This window comes from Phocoena phocoena, chromosome 3 (assembly GCF_963924675.1).
Source record: "Phocoena phocoena chromosome 3, mPhoPho1.1, whole genome shotgun sequence".
Classification (NCBI taxonomy): domain Eukaryota; kingdom Metazoa; phylum Chordata; class Mammalia; order Artiodactyla; family Phocoenidae; genus Phocoena; species Phocoena phocoena.
The window spans coordinates 4,129,807-4,157,502 of NC_089221.1; the positions used below are offsets into that span (position 1 = coordinate 4,129,807).

The following is a 27,696-nucleotide window of genomic DNA, read 5'->3' on the forward strand; positions in this document are numbered from 1 at the left end:
GGTGATTTTAAGGGTTTGCAGAATATTAAAGCAAGTGGCTGCTTAAAGATCACCTGGTCTGGTGATTGTCAGACTGCCCCCTAGGGAGCTCCAGCAGGTTGGAGCATCATTTCTTACCAATTTTATTTACTGTCATTCCTCCTAAGATTTTTGTTTGTTTCTGTGTCCAAAAAGCATTTGAAAACCGTTGACCCTTGGCTGAACTGTCTCCTCACCCCCCCTACACACACACACACACACACACACACACACACACACACACACATGCACAAAATATGTATGCAAGTGATATCTGACATCTAGGTGTTGAGAGATTTGATCAAGACCACATTTGAATCTGGGAAAGATACATTTTGAATTTTCCTTTTTGACATGCATGGTGCCAGGTATTCTGAACAGTTTAAGAGGAAGGTTTTATTATCCCATTTTATAGGTGAGGAAACTGAGTCTCAGGGACTTGAGAAATTTGCCCCAAATCAACCCACTTGTGAATGGCAGGATCAAGACCTGATGGAGGTTCCCCCGCCTCCACAGCCTGTGTTCCCCCAGGTTAGCTGATCTGCCCTGGCCCTGAGAGTCCCACACGACTGCTGTCCCCATGTCCACTTCCCGTCTCTCGGGGAGGATGGGTTTGCTTCTTGAAAAGCCTGCATCAGGCTCTGGACAAGTAGATCCTACCTGTGGTGCTATCATCACCTCCAGGGTGTGATTTACCATCCAGATGACTTTGACCCATCCTTGCTTTGAAGGGTTTCTCCTTTCCTTGACCTACTGCTATCTGATCAGCTTAAAATATTGGTACAACCTCTAAAAAAGCTTGGCTGTTCATCATTCTGGGTATATCATTAGTAATAAAGAAATACTTGCTGATGTAATTGAATAACTCAAGAAAATTCTATAGAAGACGTTAAGAGCATCTGATACTGAATATAATTCTCAAGTCCAAGTTAATCTGAAATTATGTTTACATTTGGGTATTTGAGTTGGTGTTGTAGCTGGAAGGTTGTTCTTTATTCATTCAACAAACATCGGTGGAGCACCTGTCACGGACTAGTGAGTCCACTTGCACTCGGGCTCTGAGCATTGTTAAGAAGAGCCCCTGTAGATAAGGAAGAGAAAAAAGTGCCTTGTTTTAACATATAGGGTGGTAACCACTTTGAATAAAGTATTATGAGTCATGGAAGCAAAAAAAAAAAAAAAAAATGTCTGGTAATGTATAACTTGAATAGTAATTTTATTTCTTAGTTGTTAAATACCAACCTTATCTTCAAAATGTGCCCTATTCATTCTTCCATGACTTTATTAATGTTAATATCAACTGTGATTATCGTATGGTATTTTCATGCCACTGTGCTAACACCCACAACAGTGCAGACTATAGGATTTGTACTGCTTGGAAAAGCAACTCGAGACATAGTAGTGCTGAAGTTTGGGTGGGCATCAGAATCACGTTATTGTGTTAGGATTCACCCAAATGCCAGAGCCTAACCCCCAACTTACTAAATCAAAAATCTAACAGGGTGGGCTTTGGGGAGGCACATGTGTGGTGCATTTCCCAGATATTCTGATACTCAAAAAAGTCTGAGAATCACTGAAAATGCCTTAGATGAAAATGGTTAAGACCAAGGTGTCCCCAGACCTGGGATGTTGTGGCTTTGAATTCCTTAGAAATGTAGGCAGAAGTGGTAGCAAATTCATCTAGGGCACTCGCAGGACCCTAATTTGTCTTCTTTATATTCAGGTCAAAGGCTAACCAGGGGAGGGTACTTTGTTATTTCGTTTTTATCACTTTCTCCCCAAAGCAGCCTCTGCGTGAATCCTCTCCATCACCGTGGCACATTTCTCCGGCCATGTGGTTACCCTCACCTTGATTGATTGCTTCTAATAGAACTTCAGAGAATGGGTGGAGGCCGAAATGACCACAACTACATCACCCTTGGTACTGAGCTGGAATTTTGCAGAAATTCGACAATGTTTGTGCGCCAGATTTCCTTGGACACACCCTTCAATCACGCTCCGGTTACACTATTGCAGGGGTCCCGCCTGGTCTCTGACGTCAGAGTGTCGGGTTCCAGTCCGGAATCTGAGACCCTGGACAAGCCTGTCTCCAGCCCTCAGTCTTGCTGTCATTGTAGGCTTGTAGGCTTGTAGTAAGATTCGGGTTAGAAAATATAGGTAATGTGCTTAATATCTTGTCTGAAAAATAGTGCTTACAAATAGGAGTTGTCATTTTTACTGATATTATTAAACAGCTCTAAGTAAAAACAGTTAAGTCTTCAGCTTCGGACACAAGTGCAGATTCCCTGGCCCCCTTTTGAAGCCCACTTCCCCTGTGTTGTTGTCTCCTATCCCTGTGACCCTCCCTCCATTCATCCTGGGATTCTTGGTGGCAGAAAGCCCACAGATGCAGTAACCCACCTGTCCTTCTTTGCTTTCTCCCCTCTTGCTTTTTCCCTGCCTTCTGTATCCCACTCATTCAGAACTGCTCTCTGGGAATCCATACAGTGATCGGGTGGGTACCAGACATTAATGGCCAAAAATGGCTTGACTCTCCAAGGATGTATCTACCCTAATGGGAAGTCTTCAAGGTCACGGAGCTCCCAAATCCCTGAGGCTTTCTTCCCAAGGTAGTCAGTTGTGCTCTTCTGAGGTGGGTGAAGATGGTAACATGAGGCTATCCCACAGGGCTAGCTTTAGAAAGTTAAGAAGAAGAGCCTACTTGGTGGGGAGAGGTAGCAACTCAGTCAATGGGATTCTTATAGGTGCAAGGCTGCAGTTTTCTCGAGTGACAGTAAGGGGTTGCTGTTGGCATTGTGGGATTTGAACATCTGCAAAGGACCCTATTAAGAGGTCCTATAGCCACTGTAGCCTGAGGTGTTCCCATATACTAAGCTAGAGCTGGAGCCCCAAAGTGGTCTGGTTTCAGCCAAGAGTAACAGACGTACCTTCAAACAACGCCTGCAGATAAACACCACCACAGCTACTCACTGGAGTTCCATGGCGCCACTTCCTCCAAAGGGATGTAGGGAGTCTGGTCAAGTACTGGCCTGCTGTCACAGCCTCCAGCAGTGAAGACCTAGCATGCATGAGCTGGATCAGCACTGGGTGTAGGGACAAAATGTCAGCACCACCAAGAGGGGCGGTAGTGGTTTAGTAGTTCTTAAATTGTGTAAACATCACACTCCCCTGTGGAGCCTGCATTTGTGTTTCTTACAAACACCTGGAAATTCTGACCATGGCTGGTGAGCAGCAAAGAGTGTAGAGAGAGAAGAAAGCAGTAAGAACACATCAGCTCTTTCAAGATCAAATAAACTGCCCTCTACATCCCACTAGAAATGCTTTTTTATAATTAAAATGTCTGCCTTTGGCAGACATCTGGACATGTGCTGTTTTGATGTTGGTGTGAACTTTCAAACAGCTGGACAAATGGTAGGTCTCCAGGAAAGGTCTGTGACCTTATGGATATTCTCCCTTGTTTGGCTGTTAGGACTCTTTCTTCTGCCTGCCAGGCATACAGGAGAAGGGGGCCCTTCACATTGTTGACTTGTGTTTGTTAGAGTGTGTTAGACAGTTGAAACTGTTATTTGTTTTGAAAGACCCATTTCTTTCTCTCTCTCATAGCTTTGGCATGGTCCATGATGGAGAAGGGAACGTGTGCAAAAAGTCTGAGGGCAACATAATGTCCCCTACGTTGGCAGGACGCAACGGGGTGTTCTCCTGGTCACCCTGCAGCCGCCAGTACCTGCACAAATTTTTAAGGTATGAACCCCTAAAGCTGGTTGTGTATCTCTCTGTGCCTTTGATGTTCACTGCTGGGTCAGCCTAATCCTGTCCAAGAAGCCCCAGACCCAGGTGCCCCTTCCGCAGATGGTCCCCATTTAAAGGCATCTGGAGACATTCATTTGACCAAGGAGTTTGCCAAACACTTTCTTAGAGCCTCAATTTCTGCAAGCTTAATCTGACCTCGTTTGCCCTTTAGAGTCAAAAGAATCCCTTAAGATACTTAGCAAACCAAAGTATTTGTCACTACCATTTGTTTTTTTTTTTTTTAATTCTTACTTCTATAACCAGACATTTTCAGTCCATGATTTTTTTTTTTAATTTTTTAATGTTTAAATATTTTCTTGTAGTTTTATTGAGATATAATTGACATACCATGAATTATTATTATGTTTTTTTACAAAATACATTTCTCATTAGGAGGAAAAAAAGAAGAGTATATAAACCTTCACCTGGGTCTAAAATCCTATAATTTTAAGAATTATTTCTGGAAGGTTTCATCATAGCTCTAATTCATTTAGGGTATAGAACATTAAGGAGGTACAGTTTGACCCGCTGAAAAAGAGATAGTCAGTAGATTTTAAAATTTTAGAGAAATAAGGGACTTTAAGAAACATTTTTAGATCGCTAGTAAAGTGGATTATCCCCCTGGTTTCCTCTCTTTCTTTCTTATTTTTTCAGTAGAGCCCCTCTTCTTTTGTTTTCTACTGCACAAATTAACCCATCTTGTTTCTAGAACAGCATTTGGGCAGGGTCTCAGCCCTATTTCTGTTGGTTTTACTCACCACGTTCTGTTCATTACCCTATGGATGGTTCCCTGTGCTCACCTGGGGCAGTGAGTGCACAGCTGGTTTCTCTTTCTTGCTGCCTCTTCCATCACCTCCAGACCTCATAACACATCTTCTGAGCTGCATCCTGACTACCAGCCTTGGGGACTCCAGCCTGCAGCTGTGGTCCTTCCTCACAGCCTTTCTTTGAGACCTCAGCTGAGATAGTTTACCACTTAAAGGAATGATGGCTGCCTTCCATATTTTGTGCCACCCAGGAAGAGTGAGAATTTTGTAGATAATATCTGTACCCTGGTAACATAATACAAACCTATATTCTAGGAATATACACTTGATCATTTTTTTAATTTCTATTACCCAAAAGACAATGTTCACATGACACAATCGGTCCTTCCAACATTTGCTGTTCCCTGTATGGTGTTCTCTTGGAGTCAAGTTGGGAATTGTTAGCACTTGTTTTAGCTTTTTCATGCACCTGTTCAAATGTGTGTGTGTGTATGTGTGTGTGTGTGTGTGTGTGTGTGTGTGTCTTTGTGTGTGTGAAGGACTCTGCTTTCCCTAATAAAGAAGATAATTTGCTTTAGCTCACAATGCTCTTATTTGTATTAACAAGGAAATTTTTGAGTTTTCTATATCCCAAATCCTTTCTGTAAACTTCTACATTCTTTTCTTAAAATTTTACTTCTTTTTCATCTTAATGGCTATGATGAAGATATATAAACATTTTTAAATTTTTTGAAATATGCTCTGACAACTTGAAAATCCCAGGGATGCAAAGTATGGGCATGCAGTGAGAATCAGCATCATGAAAGAGTCCAGAAAAAGTTTTTAAACTGCCAAGAAATATAGGAAAACTCACAGAAAGGAAATAGTTATAGGCTTAGAGAATAATTATTTTGATGACATTAAATATGGGCTGTAATCTTCAAATCAGAATAATATCCTGAGAATACTTATTGAGATTCTGGAGTTCAAAGACATTTTGTCCAGTGATACTGGAATGGTTAAACATATGCTGAAGTATGCTCATTTGCTTTTGTGCCAATCAGTAAAACCCTTCTGTAGCCATGCAGTAACAAACATTTATTTTCAGGGACTTTACTGATTTTTTTGGACCACATAATAATAAAAATGCAAGATTTTACATGCTCCCAAATTTGATTTCTCAAAAGATTAAATTTTCCAAGATAGCCTTTCATTGTCAAATTCACTCTTAAGATTAATTGTACTTGAGATGTCTAGTTGTGAATTGGACGTGTCCCCAGTGCATCAATCCTGATTTTTCATTGGCTTAATGAACCTGAGACCATCTTTTTTATATGTTTGCTGACTTCCTGATTTGTAAGTAATCAAAATACTGTTATATTCTCCACCAATTAGTTGGCAATTTGGACATGATCCCAACAGTGAGTAAGGATAAACGGCCAACTTTACAAAGATGAATCTGTTCTCCTTTATGATCAGCCTAGCATTGGGTACACGGAAAAAATATATATAATAAGGGAACTCAATTAGCCTGAAGTTGTCAGCACAACTTTTCTCTATACTCGGTAGAGTCAAGAAGGACAGATATGTTTTTGCAGCAAATTCCTCAACCTCATCAATAAAGACATATGTCATTTCCTATGGGCAGACACAGACCTCATCACATTCACTCATGTCTGTATCCGGGAGGCCTAAGACTTAGGGAAATTTTAGCTCGTTATTTTAAACTTAATGACAACATGGACTCATCTTCAATTTGCTTCTTAAAAACCTGAATCATGCACTTCTGATCAGTGATCACACCTCCCCGCTTGTCATACGAATCTGCATCCATACATGAGAAAGGTCATCATAGGAAAGCAGGAATTTGAGGGATGCCCTGCCATACCCCAGACCACCCTGTCGATGGGAAAACTTGATTTGGCCTGAAAGAGTATGTTTGGGGGCATAATAGAAATAATACATTTCAGTTCACATCTTGCTCTGCTGTATAATGTTCGTCTTAAGAAAAATAAACCAGCGAGTCATGGCTGAGTGCAGTTTCTGTGAGACTGGAGAATGGGCACTGCCGTGTCGTTGATCAGCAAGGGAATCAGAGCTCATGTGCCGATCAGGTCTTCATCACTATGCCGGGGAAGGCCTTGGCCTTGGCAGCTAATATAACCTATAACCCATTGTCTCTCTTGGAAAAAGGGGGGATACAAGTAAAAGAACTCTCGAGCTCTTTAACGTTTTATGGTTCATGAATCAGAGTGGGAAGAGGACTTTGAAATATTGTTGCAGAACCTCTGGCCTTGCCTTACTTCCTTCATTGACATTGTATATGTAGTTAAACACATATATAGAAAAGTACAAAATTATGAGCATAAAACTCAGTAGCTTTTCACACAGTGAACATTTTAGTGTAACTTCTACCTAGATCATGATATGGAGCACGTTACAGTAGCCAAGTCATGGAAACGGTCTAAGTGTCCTTCAATGGATGAAAGAGTAAAGAAGGTGTGAGATGTATGATGTATATGTGGTATTTATATGTGTATATGCACTGTGTCTAATTATATCTATCTATCTACCTACCTGCCTACCTATCTACACACACACTGTCATATCATTCAACCATGAGAAAGAAGGAAATTCTGTCATTAGTGACAACATGGATGGTTTTTGAGGGCATTATGCTGAGTGAGATAAGTCAGAGAAAGACATATACTGCATGATCTCACTTACATGTGGAATGTTAAAAAGAAAATCAAACTCTTAGAAACAGAGAGTAGATTGGTAGTTTCCAAGGGCCAGGTGAGTGGGAGAGAGCTAATGCGTGAAAGTGGTCAAACTTCTAAAGATGAGGTGAATGAGTTTCTGGGACTGTCATGTACAGCACAGTGACTACAGTCAACAATACTGTATTTTATAGTTGAAGTTTACTGAGAGAGTAGATCTGAAAAGTTCCCACTACCAAATAAAAGTTCTAACTTTGTGAAGGGATGGATGTGTTAATGAACCTAAAAAAAACATGGAACACCGCTCTCCCCCCCAGAATACCCTTCCCCAATGCCGTCATCACCTCCCTCTTCCCCACAGACAACCATTCCTCTGACACAGACGCCACCGTAGACAGTTTTGTCTGGTTTTGAACTTACTATGAATGGAGTCATGAGTTATGTGCTATTTTGTGTCTGGGGTCTTTAGCTAAATATTTTGATTTTGAGATTCATCCTTGTTTCTGCATAAAAATATGATATTCATTTACTTATTTTTAATTGCGTGGATATGCTCCAACTTATTAATCCATCCTGTTAGTGATAGACATTTGCATTTCCAGTATTTGACTATTATAAGAAATGTCACTGTAAATATTCTTTTGGCTTACACATATATCTGTGAGTATACAGAGCAGAGAAACTTTGGGGTCGTAAATATATATGTACAGTGTCAGTAGACACTGCCAAATAGCTTTCCTAAGTGGCTGTGCAAAGCTACAATCCCACAAGCACTTATGAATATTCAGATGGTTCCACAATCTTGCCGACACTTGATCTCGCTGGTCTTTTTCATTGTGGCCAATCTTGTGGGTCTGTGGTGGTGGATCAAAGTGGTAATTAATGAGATTGAACACCTTGTCACATTTTAAAGGCTACTTTAAAAACCTCTTTAGTGAAGTGTCTGTTCAAATCTCCTGCACGTGTTTTTGAAATTAAACTCCTTTATTTTTCTTATCTCTTGTTGGGAGTACTTTATACATATTGAGTAGGAACACTTTGTGCATTACTGGAAATATGTATTGCAAATATCTTCTTTCACTCTATGACTTAGTATTTACACAGTATTTACACTTTTAGTGGTGTCTTTTGATAAACAGAAGAGTTTTCTTATGTTTTTAAGGGAGTCCAAATTATTCATATTTTTCCTTTAGGATTAGCACTTTCTGTACACCACTGGAAAAAAACTCTGCTTACCCCAGAGCCATGAATATATTCTTCCACAAGCTTTGTTGTTTTGCTTATCACATGTAGGCCACCTGACTTTTGTGTAGGGCATGCAGCAGAGTTCAAACATATTTTGTCCTGGTGGATATCAGGTGATTGTAAAATGGCTGCAATGCTTTTCCTTCATGCACCCACACCCTGTTGTATGCCTGTGCCCACCTCACTGACTCTGGGCTTAGCTGTGTGACCTGCTTTGGATGAGGGGCCAAGTGCAAACATGCCCAAGCATGAGCCCAGCCAGAAGGATCAGGGGTGGGATCTGCTCATGGCTCTTCAGATGCGATGCTGACCAGAGCCGACTTTCACATCACAGTGTTGACGTGTGTGTGTTGCTGTGTCTCCCCCTGCATGGGACCTTCCAGGCCCCTAGTCTGTGCACTAGACCAGATAGGCACCTCATCCTCAGGGCCATGTACAGATTCTCTGTGGCTCCTTTGAAAGTTTACATGTCTTTTGTTTTCAGGTTACTTTTGACATTTTTCTGTGATTTTGGTTTTCTGTAGAATTTCTTTCATGTACCCACGTGTATTTCTTTTTCTTTTTCCTGCTTGGGGTTTTAGAACGGCTTACATCTGTGGTTTATTGTCTTTCATCAGTTTTTGAAAATGTTCAGACATTTTATCTACAAATATTGATTCTGACCCTTTCATTCTGTCTTCTCCTTTTTGGATTCCTGTTGTGTAAATGTTAGAACTTTTCACAATTCCTCACATACATATTTTGTGTATATTCATTCTCTGGTGAAATTCTCTATGTTAACCTCTATTTTCTCAAAGCTAATAACCATAATAATGTTAAAGTCCATCTCTGACTACTCCAGTATCTGGATTCCTTATGAATCTGTGTCTATTGTTTGTGTATTCTCTTGGGTTTCAATATTTTGGTCTCATCTCCCAATACATTTGGTAATTTTGAACAAATGAAGGATATTGCTAATGAAAAAATTAAAGACAAGATAGAGCCCCGAATGATGTTATCTTTTCTTTCTAGCAGACGGGGCAGTTGCAGTTTATCAGTAAGTCACTTTGGGGTTGAGCTGATGTCACCCTGGCATTCGGTCTTCCTAAACCGGCCTTTCACGTTATTTCTTTACTCCTTCCGCAAAGACCTAGTATGGCTTCCGTGAAAATCTTGTTTACCAGGGTCGACCCACAATTTCAATCTTGATCTCCCAGCCCCACCAGATTGCCAACACCTTGCTCAACTTCTCAGCCTCGTAAGGACCACTTTCCACTCGGCCACTAGGCTTCTTAGCATCTTTATATGACTCATTAAATTCCGTGAGGAGAAAAATATTCCTGGGTGTTGGGTTCACGTCTCTACTTTCCTTTGCTCTGGAAATGTTCATCCCTCATGTTCTTTTTACTTTGATAGCCTTCTGATGCCTGTAGAACAATCAGTCTCATACGTGCTGGTCCACCGTAGTTAAAAGTGGAAGTCTTCTTTGAATTAAATTTTAAGGATGAATAAAAAATAATAGGTTACATTTGATCAAACTATAAAAAATCCTGAATCTGTGAACTTTAAAAAGTTTTTTGTTTTTCAATCTCTTGCTTGGGTTCATCGATGTAGCTGACTTTTCCTAGTTTCCTTTCTATGCAATGGGAATAGTATTGCCAACCCTGATGTAACTTTAGGGAGATAATGGGGAACATCTAACTAGTATATAGGAATCATTTGAGATCATTAGAGAGAGGTGCTATGGAATTCCAAAGTTGCCAAATCACTCCTGTCATGGAGTGTTAGTTATGCTTTTATTCATTTTTCTCTACTTATAGACCCTTACATCATGATCATTGTAGCAGTAATAGAAAGATCATCTATTCAACACTCACAGTGAGCAAGTCACTGTTCTTAGCACTTTCCTAGCCTTTGATTTGATCTATTAAAAGGCTTGTGACCTCCTTGCATGTATGTTTAATGTCCTGTCCACAGTGACTGGTGCCCTTCCTCATGTTTTATGTATGTGGATATTAATTAAGGGCACACATGCATCAGTGGGCTTCAAGGCAATAGAATCTGGGACCTGGGTCCTGGAGACTGGGGCCAGAAAGATTCCGATCAAGGTGGACAACCACACAAAGAAAAGTCTGGGGATGCTTAGGCAGATCTACTGTTGTTAAGTTTATTGTGATTACAGAGGTGTTTTGTTTTTGTCTGTTTTTAGTTTTTGCTTATTGAAATTTATAAATAATATTTAGTTGCTATTTGCAAAAACTTGTTTCCCCTCCCTCCAAATGCAAAATTTATACCAAAGCCTGTCTCTGGTAGGGAAGAGGATACCCTATTTGTAGAGGAAGAAATCTTTAGTTGGCCTTTAGCCCATCTTCTAGGGAACTTAAGGAGAATTAATTTTCTTCTTGACTTTGGAATCTAGTCAGAAATCAGCCTGTGTATAGAGCATTTCTGGTGGAAATCATTGCAATGCTCCACGTGGAAGCTGGAAGCTATTGTGCAGGAAAGGAAGGAAGGACGGAAGAAAGAAAGAAAATTCCAGCCTTTGAAATTGGCTGATTGTGTTTTGCTGTTTACAGTGCCCATTTCATCTTTTTATTGTTCCTGGCAAGAAGTGTACTTTTTAAGGTGTCTGTTATAGAAGCTCCTCACATCAAACATCTGGTTGTATTATCCCATTTCACTCTCCCCATGATAGGTTTCAGAAATCTGATGAAGAACAAATTGCCTCCCTGGAAAAGGTGAAACATATTATGAACAATTTCAGAAATGTGGCCTCTATCTTTTAAGAGAATTAAGATAAATGTTATATTGGACCTCAGGAGAAAAATGTCCCCTCTTCTTTATACAAGACATGTGGTAAAATTGCATGAGAAAGGAAAGGCATGATTGAATTACGTGTAATTACATGTAATTCAATCATTGAATTACGTGATTGAAGTTACATCTTTGGTAATTTCCGGCATCACCAGCAGTTCCTCTTTGTTTTAGCACTGCCCAAGCTACATGCCTTGCAGATCAGCCAAAGCCTGTGAAGGAATACAAGTATCCTGAGAAGCTGCCGGGAGAGTTATACGATGCAAACACACAGTGCAAGTGGCAATTTGGAGAGAAAGCCAAGCTCTGCATGCTGGATTTTAAAAAGGCAAGTGACTGTTGGCAGATGTTCAATGTAGAATTCTTCATAAAACCATTTTATTCAGTGAAGCTGACATTGATGTATTCTGCGTTTATTGGGTACCTACCAAATGTCAAATCCTGTATGTTAGGGCTGGTCCTATATAACAGGAAACACATGTTTTACTGGCAAAGAAAATGACAGTGGATACTGTTGTGGGGATCAGTTTCCTCTCAAGTACTGACTTGGCCTGTTGGGTCAGTTCTTTCTTCCTGATTTATCATGTGGGAGCTCAGCAAGAACGCTTGGTTGGTGTAAGATGGCAAATTAATACACTGCATTCCTTTCAATGGTATTTAAGAAACAACGTCCCCCCACCCCCCTTACCTTCCTCAGAAATAGACAAAATTTACTAGAAAGAAGTAGCCTATCTCGGACTTCTGATTATTAAATTCCTCAAATTAAGTGTTTCTAGAGAAGTCTTTCATAGAACTCCATTGACCCCAGGAACACCAGAAGACTGGTTTCCTCATATAAATTCCTCATATAACACAGAGACATGTGCTCTCGCTAGACAAGGGAAAATCGAGATTTCACAGCTTGCCCTACTAAACCACTAGGAAAGCTACCCATAAATTAAATGAAATTAACTATTTTTGAGGTTTCTTTTATTCTAGTTCATAAGGAAATCAAGAGGAAAAGAGACAAAAATATATAGTCTTCCAGAAACCTCCAACATTTCAGAATGCACTGAGAATATTCCCAATTTCAATCTAATGTGATAATCTTCTTTCTTCTAAACTAAAGTAGATCTCCCCCCAAAAGTCAATTACAGCCATGTGCCAGAACTGGATTCTTATCTCCTCAGCTAGGTAATCTCAGCTGGGAAAAAGAATAATAAACCAGTCAGCATCAGCATTTATTCCCAATGTTGCTTTTTCATTGGCAGAATATGAGAAATCCCTGAGAATTTTTTGCGTGTCACTCTCCTGTTTGCTAAGGAAAAGGAGCATAAAATTTTTCTTTCAAAGCTGGAATGTTCTACATCATACTGCTGGTTTTCACATTATTTTGCTGTGACCATGGAGTATCCTCCGTGGTAAACTAGTGCCGTTTGGAAAATACAGGAAATAAGAAGTTAAATGCAGCAGGTTTTTTATTACTGAGGAAATATTTACCTGCAGGGAAATGTATTTCTTATAGGTGTACAATTGGGTTTTAACAAATGTATTCCCCCATGTTACCAGCATAAATCTAGAATATTCCCTTTTGCCCCTTTCCATTCAATCCCCTTCCCACCCCAGTAAGCAACCATTGTTCTGATTTCTGTCACTGTACTTTCACATTACTTATTCTGGAACTTCATAATTGCCAAGTAAAGTTTCACATTTTGCCATTAAATATGATGCTTTCAGTTTTACATAGTTACCTATTATCAAGTTGAAAAAGTTCCCTCCTGGTCCTATATTGGTAAGAGATTTTATCACAAACTTATGCTGACTTTTATAATACTTTTTTTTTCTGCATCTATTGATATAAATGTATTTTTCTCCTTTATTCTGTTAATGTAGTGAATTGTACTGATGGGTTTAAAATTATTTTTCATTGATTTTTGAATGTTAAACCAACCTATATTCCTAGGATAGCTTTACTTGGTCATAATCTATTATTCATTTTTATATTTTGTTGATTTGATTTGAGAATATTTTGTTCAGGATTTTTATATCTGTGTTCTTTTTTTAATTAATTAATTTATTTATTAATTTATTTATTTTTGGCTGTGTTGGGTCTCCGTTTCTGTGCGAGGGCTTTTTCTAGTTGTGGCGAGCGGGGACCACTCTTCATCGCGGTGCGTGGGCCTCTCACTGTCGCAACCTCTCTAGTTGTGGAGCACAGGCTCCAGACGCGCAGGCTCAGCAGTTGTGGCTCATGGGCCCAGTTGCTCCGCGGCATGTGGGATCTTCCCAGACCAGGGCTCGAACCCGTGTCCCCTGCATTGGCAGGTAGATTCTCAGCCACTGTGTCTACGAGTAAGCCCTATATCTGTGTTCTTGAATAGTGTAATTTAGAAAATTTTTTTCTTAAAATTACCATTCAAGAATTTATATCAGGGTTATGCTGCCCTCAAAAAATGATTTGAAAGTGCTCCCTACTCCTTTGCTTTCTTGAAGAGCTTGTAATAAAATTGCTATTGTTTCTTCCTTAAAGTTTTATTAGAACTTACCAGTGAATCCTATCTGTGGGAAGGTTTTTGTAATCACTAATTCAACTACACTAACACATGTAGGGTTATGCAGAAGAAATTCCTAGCTAGACTGATCAGATTCATTGGAAAAAAAATTAAACATCAAAAAATGACACAGAAAGAGTCCTTTTCCAATGATTTTTTTTGTTTGTTTTACCTGTTTTTTTTTGGGGGGGGTGGGTTACCAAAATTTGTTTGTAATATTCTCATTTATCCCTTGAATGACTGAAAGGTCTATAGTGACATTTCTTCTTCCATTCCTAATAATGATAACATGTGTTTCTTTATCTCTTTTTCTTGGTCAATCTAGAAGTTTATCAGATGAATAGTCCTTTCAAAGCATCAGTATTTATCTTTATTAATTTTTAATGGAAATATTTGTTGGGTTCTTTTCTATTTCATTAATGTCTGTTTTGTCTTTATAACATACTAAGGCTTAATGTGACTTTCTTTTCCTTGCTGTTTATGGGATAAACTTGGATCACTTACTTAAAAATGTCTTCTTTTCTAATATAACCATTTAAATATAATTAAAGCTAGTAATTTCTTTTTCTCAGCAGCATTATTAACATATATCCTGAACATTTTTAGATGTTGAATCTTTAATATTATTAGCTATGAAATGTTTTCTAATTTAAGTGGTGATTTCTTCTTTAACCCATGCATTATTTAGGAGTATATTATTTAACTACCAAATAATTGGTGATTTTCTAGACAGCTTATTAATTTTGATTTCTAATTTTGTTCAATTTTATCAGAGAATATACCCTATAAGCATACTTTTGAAATTTATTGAAACATATTTCATAGCTCAGCATTTGGTCTACCCTGGTGAACATTTATGGCCACTTGAAAGAATTGTGAATTCTGCAGTGGTCAGGTATAGAGTTCTAGATATATCTAGTTTGTTAATTTGTCTGATAATATTGTTTATAGCTTCTATATCCTCTGCAATATTTGGTACTTGTTATGTAACAATTTAATAATTTAATAGATATGAGTGTTAAAGTCTCTAACAAAGATTATGTATATTTCTATTTCTCCCATTAGTTCTATTAGTTTTTGCTTTGTATATTTTGAAGCTGGGTATTTAGGTGCATACACATTTAGGAATTTTATGTCTTCCTGACTCTCTCATTAATATACAATAACTTTATTTTATTGTTGATAATGTTACTTTCCCTTGAATTGTACTTCATCTTATGTTAATATAACCACATCAGCTTATTTAGGAATACTCTTTGCATGATATCTTTCCCCACCCTTTTACTTTCCATTTCTCTGTGTTTTTATATAAAATATGTCTGTCATAGCATCCTTTAGTTTGGCATTGCTTTTCTATCCAGTTGAACAATCTATAGCCTTCCACTGGGATGTTTAATCCATTTATATTTAATGTAATTATTGACATAGTGGATTTAAGTCTACCATTTTGCTATTTGTTTCCTATTGTTCTCTTCCTTTTTGTTTGTTTTCTTTTGGATTAAACATGCTTTTAAAAATTCTATGTTTGCATCAATTTGCTTTTTAGCTATATTTTCTTGTATTTTTAGTGGTTACTCTAGAGATTACAGCTGCATCTTTAATTTACAACCTACATAGAATTAGCATCATATCACTTTATGCAAAATGCAGGAGGATCCTTACGACAAATAGGTCCATGTATCCCTCTTTCACAGTATGTACTATTGTCATCATGTATTTTATTTCTATGCATGCTGTAAACCACACAACACAATATTAAAATTTTTGTTTTAAAATAATGGGTTGCTTTAAAATAAAATAGGGTCATCTTTTATATTTACCCACATGTTTGCCATTTATTATTTATGCTTTCTTATAGATCAGTTTCAAATTATATCATTTCCTTAGGGGATGAGAAACTTCCTTTAACATTTCTTGTAACACAATCTGTGACCACAAAGAACGTCAGGTTTTCTCTATCTGAAAATGTCATTAACTCACCCTCAGTTTTGAAGAACATTTTTTCTGAGTACAGAATTCTAAATAGTTTATTCTTTTTTTTTCCTTTAGACACTTTAAAGATATAATTACATTTTCATCTGGACTCAGCTGTTTCTGATAAAGTGTTTGTGATCATTTGTATATTTCTTCTAACATTTCTAATCATTTGTTTAGACAATTCAGCAAGCTATGCATTTGGGTTATTTTAAGTTTCAGTTCCAGAATTACTATTTGGTTCTTTTTTTATAGTCTACATTTTTTTTAGGGAATGTCCCATTTTTTCACTTATTATGTCCATTTTTTAAATATATTTATAACATATTACATATGCTACAATTATATATTGTAACATATTGTTATTTTATGTTGCATGTATTTATATTATGTTATTATAATAGGTGAATCCTTTTGATCCCCTGAGGTTTGTTTTACTCTTCCTTAGGGCTCATCATTTCTGGTTTTTCCTTAGCCCTAGAGCATGGCCTGTACTCTAGTTTGTGGTTCTTACTCATGAGACATGGACGCCTGGGATGCTTACTGAAGTCTCTCCACTTTATGTGGCCAGAACACTGCTGTCTCCTAGCATTGTGCATCTCTGTCTTCTAGCCCTTATCAGCTTTCAGCCTAAAGCTGTTGCCCTCTTCCAGGCCACTTGGAGTCTCATCCTGTGCATCAACCATTCACCCACCAGATAAGGACCTGCAGGAAATCCTCATGGAGACCTCTGGTGCTCCCTACTCAATGCAGCTTTCTCCTTTCTAGTCCCATTCCCACAAATTCTAGCTACTTCTGCAGCCCCAACTCTGATCTATGCACCCTCCATTCAGTGAGACTGCTGTTGTCTTCATGGGAACTATGTCTTTGCACCATGGTCAGCAAAGTGTTCCCAGAGAGAGAGCTGGGCAAAGTTGATGCCCACCTTACAAATTCCCTTCTCTTGAGGACCATGTACTGTGTTGCTTGTTGCAAGAGTCTGAAACAACTGACCAATACATTTTGTCCAGTTTTATAGTTTTTGCATGTAGAAAAGTAAGTGTGGTACCAGTTACTTCACCATGAACAGTAGAGAAAATACCTTTTGAAAAATACCCATTAAAGTCAATATTGTGAGCTTATTCCCTTTTCTGACTGAAGAATATAAACTAATAAATAACAAGGAAACTACCCAATGCCTCAACCAGTACTTGGCACTTATGGCCCATTCAGTAAGACTTTGCTGGGAAGGGTGATAGATGGATGGATGATGTTTTAGAAAGGGTTGAACCTTTTTTAAGTACCATGTGCCATTTAGTTTGGAAAGTTAAGAGATAACGTGAATGCATATGCATTCTTCTTTTGGATAAATAGATGTGTATTTGGTGTATATGTGTGGGTGTTTACATACTTGTTTATAAATCCACACACATATATGGCCATGGCTTTCTCTGTCCACTGATGACTTGTTGATAATCAAAATTAGTGATAAAAGCACACCACTGCTTGAAAAACAAATAATTACAATAAATTATATATCCTATTATAACATCATTTGTATATACATTTTTAGTTTGTATTTTTGGAAAGTCTGATACTGACAGTTTGAGAAAACTAATCTGGTGGCATTCTATTCACAGTATGGAAATGCCACAATAAATCCAACACAGTCATCTGAAAATCTTTGTTTTATTTGGGGTATTAGGTTGCGATGTTAAACTTAACTAAGTCAGTATTATCAAAATAAGTCATTGTGAACGTAGCTCTTAAATTATGGGAAGGACTAACAAGTGAGAGAGTCTTCATTAAAGAGAGTACAGTATTCCTTAACAGCAAAGATAAAAGCAAGCGTGAACTCTGTATGTGGTTCTCAACTTTCTTCTTGTTAAGTCAAGTATTAGTTATTTTAAACATTGCGTCATTATCAAGTTCCTATTCTGCTTCGTCAACATTGCTTGGTGGCCTGACCCTGCAGTCTGAGATGCAAGTTGCCGGAATTACTTTGAAATTTGATCACCTTAGTGTCCTGGGTACTGTTGGTAAATTGGGAACCCACCCTCCAATCCAGCAGGTATTGCATTCCAACTTCTTGGCCCTAGAACCATGATTTAATAGGGTCATTGTTCCAAGAGGACCCTGAAGTTTTATTAAGAATGTAATGACGTACAACCATAAAGCAGAATTTAATACAACCATTGTACATTATGTGCAGAAGTTAGCAGTTAGATCAAAGTGTGATAAAACTGAGAGGAAGTAATAGTTTTTTGGTTGTTTATATAATAAAATAAACATTGTTTGAGGTACTAGAATTTTTATTTGTTTTCCAGAATGGAATGTCACATTTTTATTAAATGACCAGCAGTTACATCTATAGGGCACCAAGGTCTCAAATCCTTTTTGACATGTTGGAACACAGTAACATGAATTATATATTTCAAGGCTCTTGTAACTCTGATTTATTTCTGCCTGGAGGCCTGGAATTGGGAATTGAGCAGCTTCCAGAATGAGGCTGAAATACACAGATGGCATAAGCTGGGCACAGACTGAGTTACAGTCACATGCTTTAGTGGTGAGCTGTCACCAGTATCCTATACTTGAGAGCTTCTTACTTAGAAAACTTAAAAACTATTGCCTTCAATAGTATCTTCCATCCATATTTCTTTATTCTGAAAAATGTTCCCCCAGACTACAATGTAAGAATATTATGAAAATCCTTTGAATAGCAGTCTAGGTGTAGTGTTTTCATATCTTAATGTCACCCTCTTAAGTCATCTTAGAAGCTTTTATGATCACAATTCACTGATCACTATTCATTTCATTTTACACTAAAAATGTTCCTTCTCATTCTGTCCAAGGTTTCCATAGAAACAAACTAACAGATGTTCAACTCAGAAAGCATTTATTGAAAGCCAGCCAGGTACTAAACACTGTTCCAGGTATTGGTGACAAATACATAAAAATAATTTAGCGTTTTAAAACACCATTTATTTTATCATCTTGCATCATCCCTGAAACTGCCTCCAGACTTAGTACCACTGGTTCCCTCAGGCCACAGCCATGAACCCAGGCTGGGGACTGGGATTGAGCTCACATCTCCTCACACCTTGGAAGTGAGAAAGGACACTGACGTGAGTTTGGTGCCTGTTAGGTGCCAGGCCCTGAGTTGGGCACATTACCTACCTATGACGCTTCATTCAGTCCCCAGGACAAGTCGATGGGTGGTTGCATTCAGGGAGGATACCGGGACTCTGCCTGCCCAGGTTGGCCATGCCCAATTCACACCAGACAGGCTTACCTTCTCGGAAGCCCAGACCCTCCCCTGGAACACTGTGTCCATCCCCCGCTGACGCAACAACAGGAGCAGGTATCTCTGTCACATCCACCATTCACTTATCATTCACTCATCCATCCGTGTGTTCATCTGTTTGTGTGTGTGCACACCCAGCCACCTAAATCAGTAGGTCTCTGAACCAGCACTCACGGGCAGGTATGCCTACCCTGCACCACTGTCTGGATTCTGGCTTTGATCCACCATATTTCCACCCAGATATTAAGCTGGAGTCCACAAGTTCAGGTTTCAAGGGAACTTTATTTATATCCTGGTTTCTGTCACGATGTCATCTCGGGAAGCAAACAGAGCTTCCCAGTTGTCTCTTTGGAGACTTACAGATGCCCAGGCCCCTGCTTTTATGGATGCCTTGTGGTCCTCTTATGACTCGGATCTCTAACCACCGTTCTGGGCAAGAAGAGAGGTTCCCAGCACAGCATGCTAATTGATGTCATGAGAGCCAGGAAAGCACTAACCACCAGCGTGACACATTTGCCCCAGTAGCACTTAATGATTCTGGAGGACTCCCAAGAAAATGAAGTTTAGTGGTACAGTGATTGTAATCTTAAGAGGTTACTATGAATACCTTGAAATAAAAGCAATTAGTTGATATCACAATTAAAACATTGAGAGTTTGCTTCTTCACAGTCCATGCTCTGAAAAGCTGTCTTATTAGTGAGAGAGATACAAGTGGAAAAAAATATAAGGCAGTGCCTTTAACAAATTCCTTAACTTTTAAATATATAACAAGTACATTTATAAAGGAGATTTGAGAATTCGTTTTATGAAGGTAAAATTAATATGGATTATTAAAAGAGAAACCCTTCAAGAGTTCACTCACACAATGCAGAAGGTCTCCTGTGAGCACATCTCTAGCATCACTGAAACAGAAAATAAAGGCACAAGTGCCGTGAAATGCCATCTTTCAAGCAATATTAGGTGGAAGTTTTGCTGTGTTGCATTTTCTTTGTAACACAAAAACTCCAGTAGATGCAGCTATTAAATGACTTGGGAAATAGTGTAGCACTTGTTCAAATGTTCAGAACAGTTGTGCAGATAATTTAAGAAATGTTTCCGTCATGTGCAGTTGAAGCTACCACCAGCATTCCTGAAGGTCCCATCATTTCATGAGTCCCACTGCTGACTGCCCTTCACTAAGATGTTCCTTTGGGCTCAAAAGGATATAGAAGTCAAAATAATTCCTTATACTTGGAGAAGCCTTTATTGTGTATAAATCTCAGATCTTGTTTTATTTTATTGACAAAGCAGCCACGTGGGCTTTCCTTCCTCTGCACATGTCTTTCTTCTTTCTCATCTTCCTTTGCACGAACCCTTCATTCCTTTTCCCTTGAATGTGCCGTCCTTGAGCTCAATAGTTGGCTCAGATGTCCATCTTCTCTGACTTCTTCCCTGGGTCCTCCAGGCCAAGCGCTTTTCTCCTGGCAAGCCCACCCTGCACTGTGTTCTTCCCCTTGTAGGGGCACCTCTTCCCATGTGCACCACACAGTGATTTACAGCTAATCTATCCCGCTAAGACCATTCTTGAGAGGGTAGGTCTGGTCATATTTCTTATGGAACCTCCTGCCTAGTAAGATAACTGGCATATTCTAGGACTTCATTGAAGATTTGGGGATGGTGGATGAGTGGGTGTGTGGATGAATGGATAGCTGAATAGAGGAATGGACAAGGAGAAGTTAGTGAAAGGTAGGATGGAGAATGAATTATAAAATGTTAGGTTTTACTGGGTTTTTTAATTTTAATATTTCACAGTTTTCTTCAGTGCCTGGATTAAGCATATTTTACTTTTTAATTTAGAAAGTGTAATTTTGTTAAATGTATGATGAATAAATATAAATAAATAGAGCTTCAGGGATAGAATTAAGTTGAAGCAAGTCTAGAACATGAGTCTTCTAGATCCTCACTCTATCATATGCACCTACTCCTAAGTAGATGTCAGCTTTCAATTTATATCAGTTGTTTTTCCCTTAATTTTTTCAGTGATATTTTTCAGAGTTGTATGGATCATTTGTAATACTAATGACCTTTTTTTTCTCCTTTAGGATATCTGTAAAGCCCTGTGGTGCCACCGGATTGGGAGGAAATGTGAGACTAAATTTATGCCAGCGGCAGAAGGCACAACTTGTGGGCGTGACAGGGTAAGAAGCTAATCTTAGGTACATACGTCATATTCAAATGTCAGTCTTTCAACCATGCATCTTTCCTCTGCTTGCCTTGGTATTTTTTAAGCCCATCCTTCTGGTATATATGTCCATATCTATACCCATGTCAAAAGATTGTGTTTAATTTATATTAATTCTATGAAGAGGACTCCCCTTCATACTTTTCCAATCATATAATTGATGAGCTGCCTGGAATAAATAGACATAAATGTCAGGCAACAGGTGATGGCTGAATCTGTTTAATGAAGGAAAACGTTAAACTCTTGACCACCTTTTAATCAAATAAAGAACCAGCATTCAGCAGTTCTGTTAAAGCCTCAAAGCATCAGCTTGAAGACTGTGGAATAGATCCTTCTGACCTATTGTTGCTCTGTGAAAATGAGAGAGGTGCTCTAGTGGAGAAAAGAAGAAATTCATAAGACAGCAAGTTTATTACTAACTGGGGGGCAATGACAATTCTGTCATTACCACTTAAAAATAAATTATCTTAACAGTCAAGAGTAATCTTTTAACCCTTTTGACTTAAACTGTGATTGTATTTTTTTCAGAATATAAAAGACTACTGATAAAGATAGAAATATATTGGAACCAAATTGTCACTGTAACCATTTTCGTCCATATGTATCTGAACGTTTTCGTGATGCTAATGAGTACAAAATAGAAATCTATGCCTAAATATCATTGATCCAGGATGTTTGAAGTCCGAAGTAAGCCTATCACACCATAAACATGTTTAAATGTGAATACAAAGAGAAAGGATTTAAAGTATTAGGACACAGTGCTAACATAATGCTCTTGGGTTGAATTATTGCAAAGCTGACTGAGGAAATGAAGAGAAATGAAGTAAATTTGCTTAAGAATAGCACCCAGCGACCATCCATCCTACACATGTTAATATGCTTTATTTTCAGACTTTCCCAGGGTGAGACTGATATTTAAATCCTTCTAGGGGTGTAAGCAGCAGTAAATTAATCCATAACAAAAACGTCTAATTAAAATGCTTTCAGTTTCTTGAAAGGGAAAATAGATTTGCTTAGGTACTGCAATGTGGAAATACCAACCGTCACGGGATACCAGGGAATTTACCTGAACGTTAACTGCAGGTGATCACGATTCTTTGTACATAACTGATTAAAACTGACCAAGTTTTGCAAATCTGATAGTTTGCCAAATTATGCCTATTTATGGAAAGATTGGCAGCCCTTCCATTGTCGCCTTGGTGATGGTTCACACCGGTATGGTGTGGCTCTCCAGGTGTCCTACTTTCTTTAAAATCTACTATTTTCCTTGGATGAAGTTACAGCTGTGATGCCACCCATATATTCTTGTTACGTTCTATTTACCTTAAAAGCAATTAAATTGGTTTTCATTGGTATTTTAAAATATTTTTTTCCTGGTGTTTCTTCATATTGAAAAGAATTAAAGCACATTAAGCTGGACTGGATGCCTACAAATTACACAGCAGTGAGTGTTCTGCCCAGGAGTGAATGGCTGCCCAGTGGCCATGCTGGGACAAGCATCAGAAGTTCTTGTAAAAGCCCCCTTTCGTGTTAGTTGTGTCATCCTGTATCACTGGTCCACAAGTGTCCATGAGGTTTATTGGTTGAGAAGCATGCATTACCAAAAGTCAGTATCTCAGTACTTTGGAATATTCCAGAACAATGGATGGGCTGTAGATAACTGACAACAACTGTACTGCTTCTGTGCATCTTTCTCCTAGATGGGAACCTGTTTTCCTCCATCAGCTACCAATGCTGAGGCTCTGCATGGGTATGCATGCTGGTGAACCTGAGTGGTCAGTGCATCTTTCAGTGGCAAGCGCTGTACCGAGAACGTTATGTACATTGAATTGTCACAGGCACCCTGGACGGTGAGCCTAGGGCAGCCCCCCACTGTACACCAAAGAACCCTTCCAGGAAAAAGACACTCGGTTTCTCTGCTCTCATGCCATGAGAAATCCAGAACCGGAGTCAGGACCACAGCCTGTATGCATGCTGAAGCAGATTCCGGTTCTTTAATGATCCCTAGTAGAAAATTAAACCATCTCTCACTTTGTGATTACGTTGCAAATGGTCCGAGGCACTTGGCCTGTGTCATTGCATTGGGTCTTTGGAACAAGCCAGTCTGGTGGTTTCCCTCATCCCTGATGTTCACAGGAGGACGGACAGGCTCAGGGCACCTGAGTCAGTGCCCCAGGTCACACACCTGGTTGAAGTGATACGCGGGGCTCATTTTCACCTCAAGAATGGTGTACGTTCTTGTGCCTCATTATGCTGCTGCCCTGTCTGTACGGGGTTTAAGTGTAACAGTGGATCCCTTGAACAGTATCACAACAGGGTGTGAGCCTTATCATGACATCACACTGTCCAAGATAAAGCCTCTTTCATAAGCCACACTCTCCATCGGTAAAATGTAAACTTGTGATAAACATGGGATTGTTCTTAGAAATACAACTGGTGCTTCAGTATGTGTCCATTTTATGTGTCCATTTCACACAAGGGTCTTACCCCCGACCACCCCACTGACTGGCTCCACAGGTCTGTGACCTGCATGAAATTAGACCCAAATTGTATGTATGTATGTCCGTGTTTGTGTGTCTACGTGCACCTAGGCATTCCCCCCAACCTCCTTGGGAGAAGATGTAGTGCTTTCTCCTCAGAATCTCAAAAAGTTTTCTTAAATAATTTTTAAGGATAGTCACTTAAGGATACTCCTGGGCATATATCCAGAGAAAACCATAATTTGAAAAGATACATGCACCCCAATGTTCATAGCAGCACTATTCACAGTAGCCAGGACATGGAAGCCACCTAAATGTCCATCGAGAGATGAATGGGTAAAGATGTGGCACATGTATACAATGGAATACTACTCAGCCATGAAAAGAGAATGAAATAATGCCATTTGCAGCAATGTGAATGGACCTAGAGATTATCATACAAGTGCAGTAAACCAGAGAAAGATGAATATCATATGATATAACTTATATGTGGAATCTAAAAAAATGATACAGATGAACTTACTTATACACAAAACATAAATAGACCCACAGACATAGAAAACAAACTATGGTTAACAAAGGGAAAGAGGGGTGTAAATTAGGAGTTTAGGATTAACATATACACACTACTGGATGCAAAATAGATAACCAATAGGGACCTACTGTATAACACATGAAACTACACTCAATATTTCTTAATAACCTATAAGGGAAAATAATCTGAAAAAAATGGATATATATATATATATATATAAGTATAATTGAATCACTTTGCTGTACACCTGAAACTAACATAACATTGTAAATCAACTATACTTCAATTAAAAAAAGGATACTCTGGCAAAAACAAAAAAAAATGCATTTGTAAGACTGTTAATTACAGCAATAATTATCAAAGCAAAAGCCTGGAAATGATGCAAATGTCCATCAGAAGGGAACTGGTTGGAAATATACCTAATGGAGCGTTTTGTAACTGCAACAGAGGAAAGAGGGATGTGTCTATCTTCTTCTGTGGAATGAACTACAGAACATATTGTTAAATGAAAAAGCAGGATGGAAAAAGATGTGGATAATATGGGGTCATTTATGAAAGAAAAGGAAATGCCAGTCTATATATAATTACTTACATTAAAAAATAAAAGGATAAACTCTAAATTTAAAAAAAACATAAACATTTTCTGTAATTTTAAAACAAAACTAGACCAAATTTTATTAAAGTAATTCATAAACATCCCAAGCAAAATGAAACAATCTAACCTAAATAGGTTCCATTTAGGCTTTAAGTCAAGTTATTGGCTTAACTATGACCACAACAGAGGAATTATCCAAGTGACTTTAAAACCCAGCACTTGGTGCAGCTCAAGTAGAGTTCATCCAGTAGACACCAAGTACTGCAAGGAACCATAAACAGTTCAGCAATCGTATCGACATTGACAGGTTGGATTTGCTCTTCTGAAACTATTATTTTTATAGACTCCTACACAACGCTTTGCTGGCAGAATGTCAATTGTGCCCAGTGAATGGGTCCATCAGTGGGAAAACCAACACCATTGAATGCACGCTAGATCTTGTGTAGTTTTTGCATGTGGTGGAAGTGAAGAAACCATGTAGATTTTAGCAGAATTAACATTTATGAACGCTTCTCTGGAGAAAAGGGAGCTGATAACATCTCCAGCCTTGTAGGGACAGGAGGAGCCCTGTGTGGGTTATTTCGTGTCCTTAGAAAGCTGTGTGACCTCTGACATGGCTCCCAGCCCAGGTGCTTTGGAGCAAAAGCACAGAGCACCGGCCAGAAATGACAAGGTGTTGAGCCACATGGAACCTCCAACTGGATTTTTCTACCTGACAGTCAGTCTGTTCCGACAGTGAGAAGTGAAGAGCACATTGTTTCCAGGAAAGGTTAGAGCTCCTACACCTGAGAGGTGAACAATTGGACTGAGTGTTCCTGCAACACAACTTCACTACACGTGTTAGGTTCCAGCAGCTCAGACAGAAGTTTGAAAATGATTTTGCTCCGTACCTTCCCTTTATGTGGATTTATAGAACAAGGCTAGGTCTGGAAAGAAGAAAAGAAGCTGCATTAAATGTATTTTTATTATGTGCTACCTGAGGGTAGGGATACTGATGTCTGCCTATGTGACCAAACTCCCCTCGGTTCAGCATTGCAGTAGTGATGTACTACCCACAAGTCATATCACTGTTTTGTTTTGTTTTTAATTTTCAGTGGTGCCGCGGAGGGCAGTGTGTGAAATATGGTGACGAAGGCCCCAAGCCCACCCACGGCCACTGGTCAGACTGGTCTCCCTGGTCTCCTTGTTCCAGGACCTGCGGAGGAGGTGTGTCTCACAGGGACCGGCTCTGCACCAACCCCAGGTGAGCGCACTGGACCTCCCTCCTCATCAACACCCATCTCTCTGCTACGAACTTTCCAAACAGCATGTAGACATAAGCTCAGTGAAAGTAATTCTGTACTCCCCATATTACTGTAAAAGAACGCTAAGTCAGAAAGCCCTTTTACTCAAGCATTTATTGTACAACAATGTCTCTGTGGTATAATTTAAGGTGCTTATAACTACCTGACCACAGCAAAAGTAACGGAGCCAACAGTGATATTCAAGAACTGGATTTTAACCATGCTTACATGAAATACCAAGGTTCTGCCTAAAATAAGGAGATAAATCATAAGTATAGAGAACCCAAATCAATAGATAAGAATCAGTAAGAACAATCTTTTCATGTGAGAAAACCAAAGTCTTGGTTTTTCATCAAATATATTTCCCTTCACAACATGTGGTCTCAGTGTGTCTTCTGTAGACGATGAGAATGTTCAAAGCAGTCACCAATGCAGTGGAATGAAGGGGTCTTTCAGTTCTCCTTTTGCACCTATATGTGTTTAACTTATGTTAAGACTAAGTAAAATGATTTATTTCAGTCCTGTCTTTAACGCATGAGACCTGATTGGTCCCCTTCATCGACAGGGTGCTCTCGTGCTGGTGTGTCCACGTGAATTCTAAGGGGTGAGAGGGGTGTTTGCTGTCTCTTCCAACCAGTGGAAGACAAGTGCTTGTTCTGTCCCCATGCGGTGTCCTCGCCTTGTCGCAAGGAGGCTGGTAGGGGAAAGAAGTTGCCATCTGGACAGCAAAGTAGTTGAATTTCAGTCTCAGTTCTGCTTTTTCCCAGCTGCCCTCCTGTAGTCATCCCCTCCTTTATGGAATTCGGAGAACAACGATGCTCACCCTGCCCCCTACAGGGAGATGAGAAAATACGTGCAAACTCACTTCCCATATTCTAACCTGTTCTACCCATGTTGCAATTATTTGCAGACTCACTAGAAAAGGAAAATACTACCCATATCATTAATATGTAAGAAAATGCCAGTGCCTTCTTAGGAATGCACTTCTTTTAACTGGTGACGGTAAGTATCTTTACTTAATGGTCACCAGTTTCCTATGTTAAATCTTTAACATTATCTGCTCCATCTCCCTAATAAGCCTCATTTCAAGGGAGGGGTGAGTAGCTATTCAAAGGCAAGGTTTCTAACTGGACTCTATACATTCCAGACCATCGAATGGAGGGAAGTTTTGTGCGGGATCCACGCGAACTCTGAAGCTTTGCAACAGTCAGAAATGTCCCCATAACAGTGTCGACTTCCGTGCCCTGCAGTGCGCCGAGTACAATAGCAAACGGTTCCGAGGATGGTACTACAAGTGGAAGCCGTACACCCACGTAGAAGGTAAATCTCAAATCCCACTTTCTGGTGGCAGCCTCGGGCTTCTTTACTCTTTAAAGAACTATGTGATCGATAGCGTGCATCCGGATAGACCTAAATTGCTGTTAGGGCAACGTCACAGGTTCTTTCCCTGTTGCTGGTTTGATTCTGTCCGCCTGAAGGT

The 27,696-nt window shown here is 39.2% G+C and overlaps 1 protein-coding gene across 1 annotated transcript in view; it reads left to right on the top strand.

Annotated features, from left to right (window-relative positions):
- ADAMTS16 (ADAM metallopeptidase with thrombospondin type 1 motif 16) overlaps positions 1-27,696 on the top strand; it is a 154,976-nt gene that overhangs the window by 52,405 nt on the left and 74,875 nt on the right. The window contains exons 9-13 of the mRNA XM_065874064.1: positions 3,622-3,759; positions 11,486-11,639; positions 21,184-21,279; positions 26,028-26,176; positions 27,364-27,536. Coding sequence (XP_065730136.1) covers positions 3,622-3,759; positions 11,486-11,639; positions 21,184-21,279; positions 26,028-26,176; positions 27,364-27,536 — 710 coding nt within the window. The remainder of the gene's footprint in view (positions 1-3,621; positions 3,760-11,485; positions 11,640-21,183; positions 21,280-26,027; positions 26,177-27,363; positions 27,537-27,696) is intronic.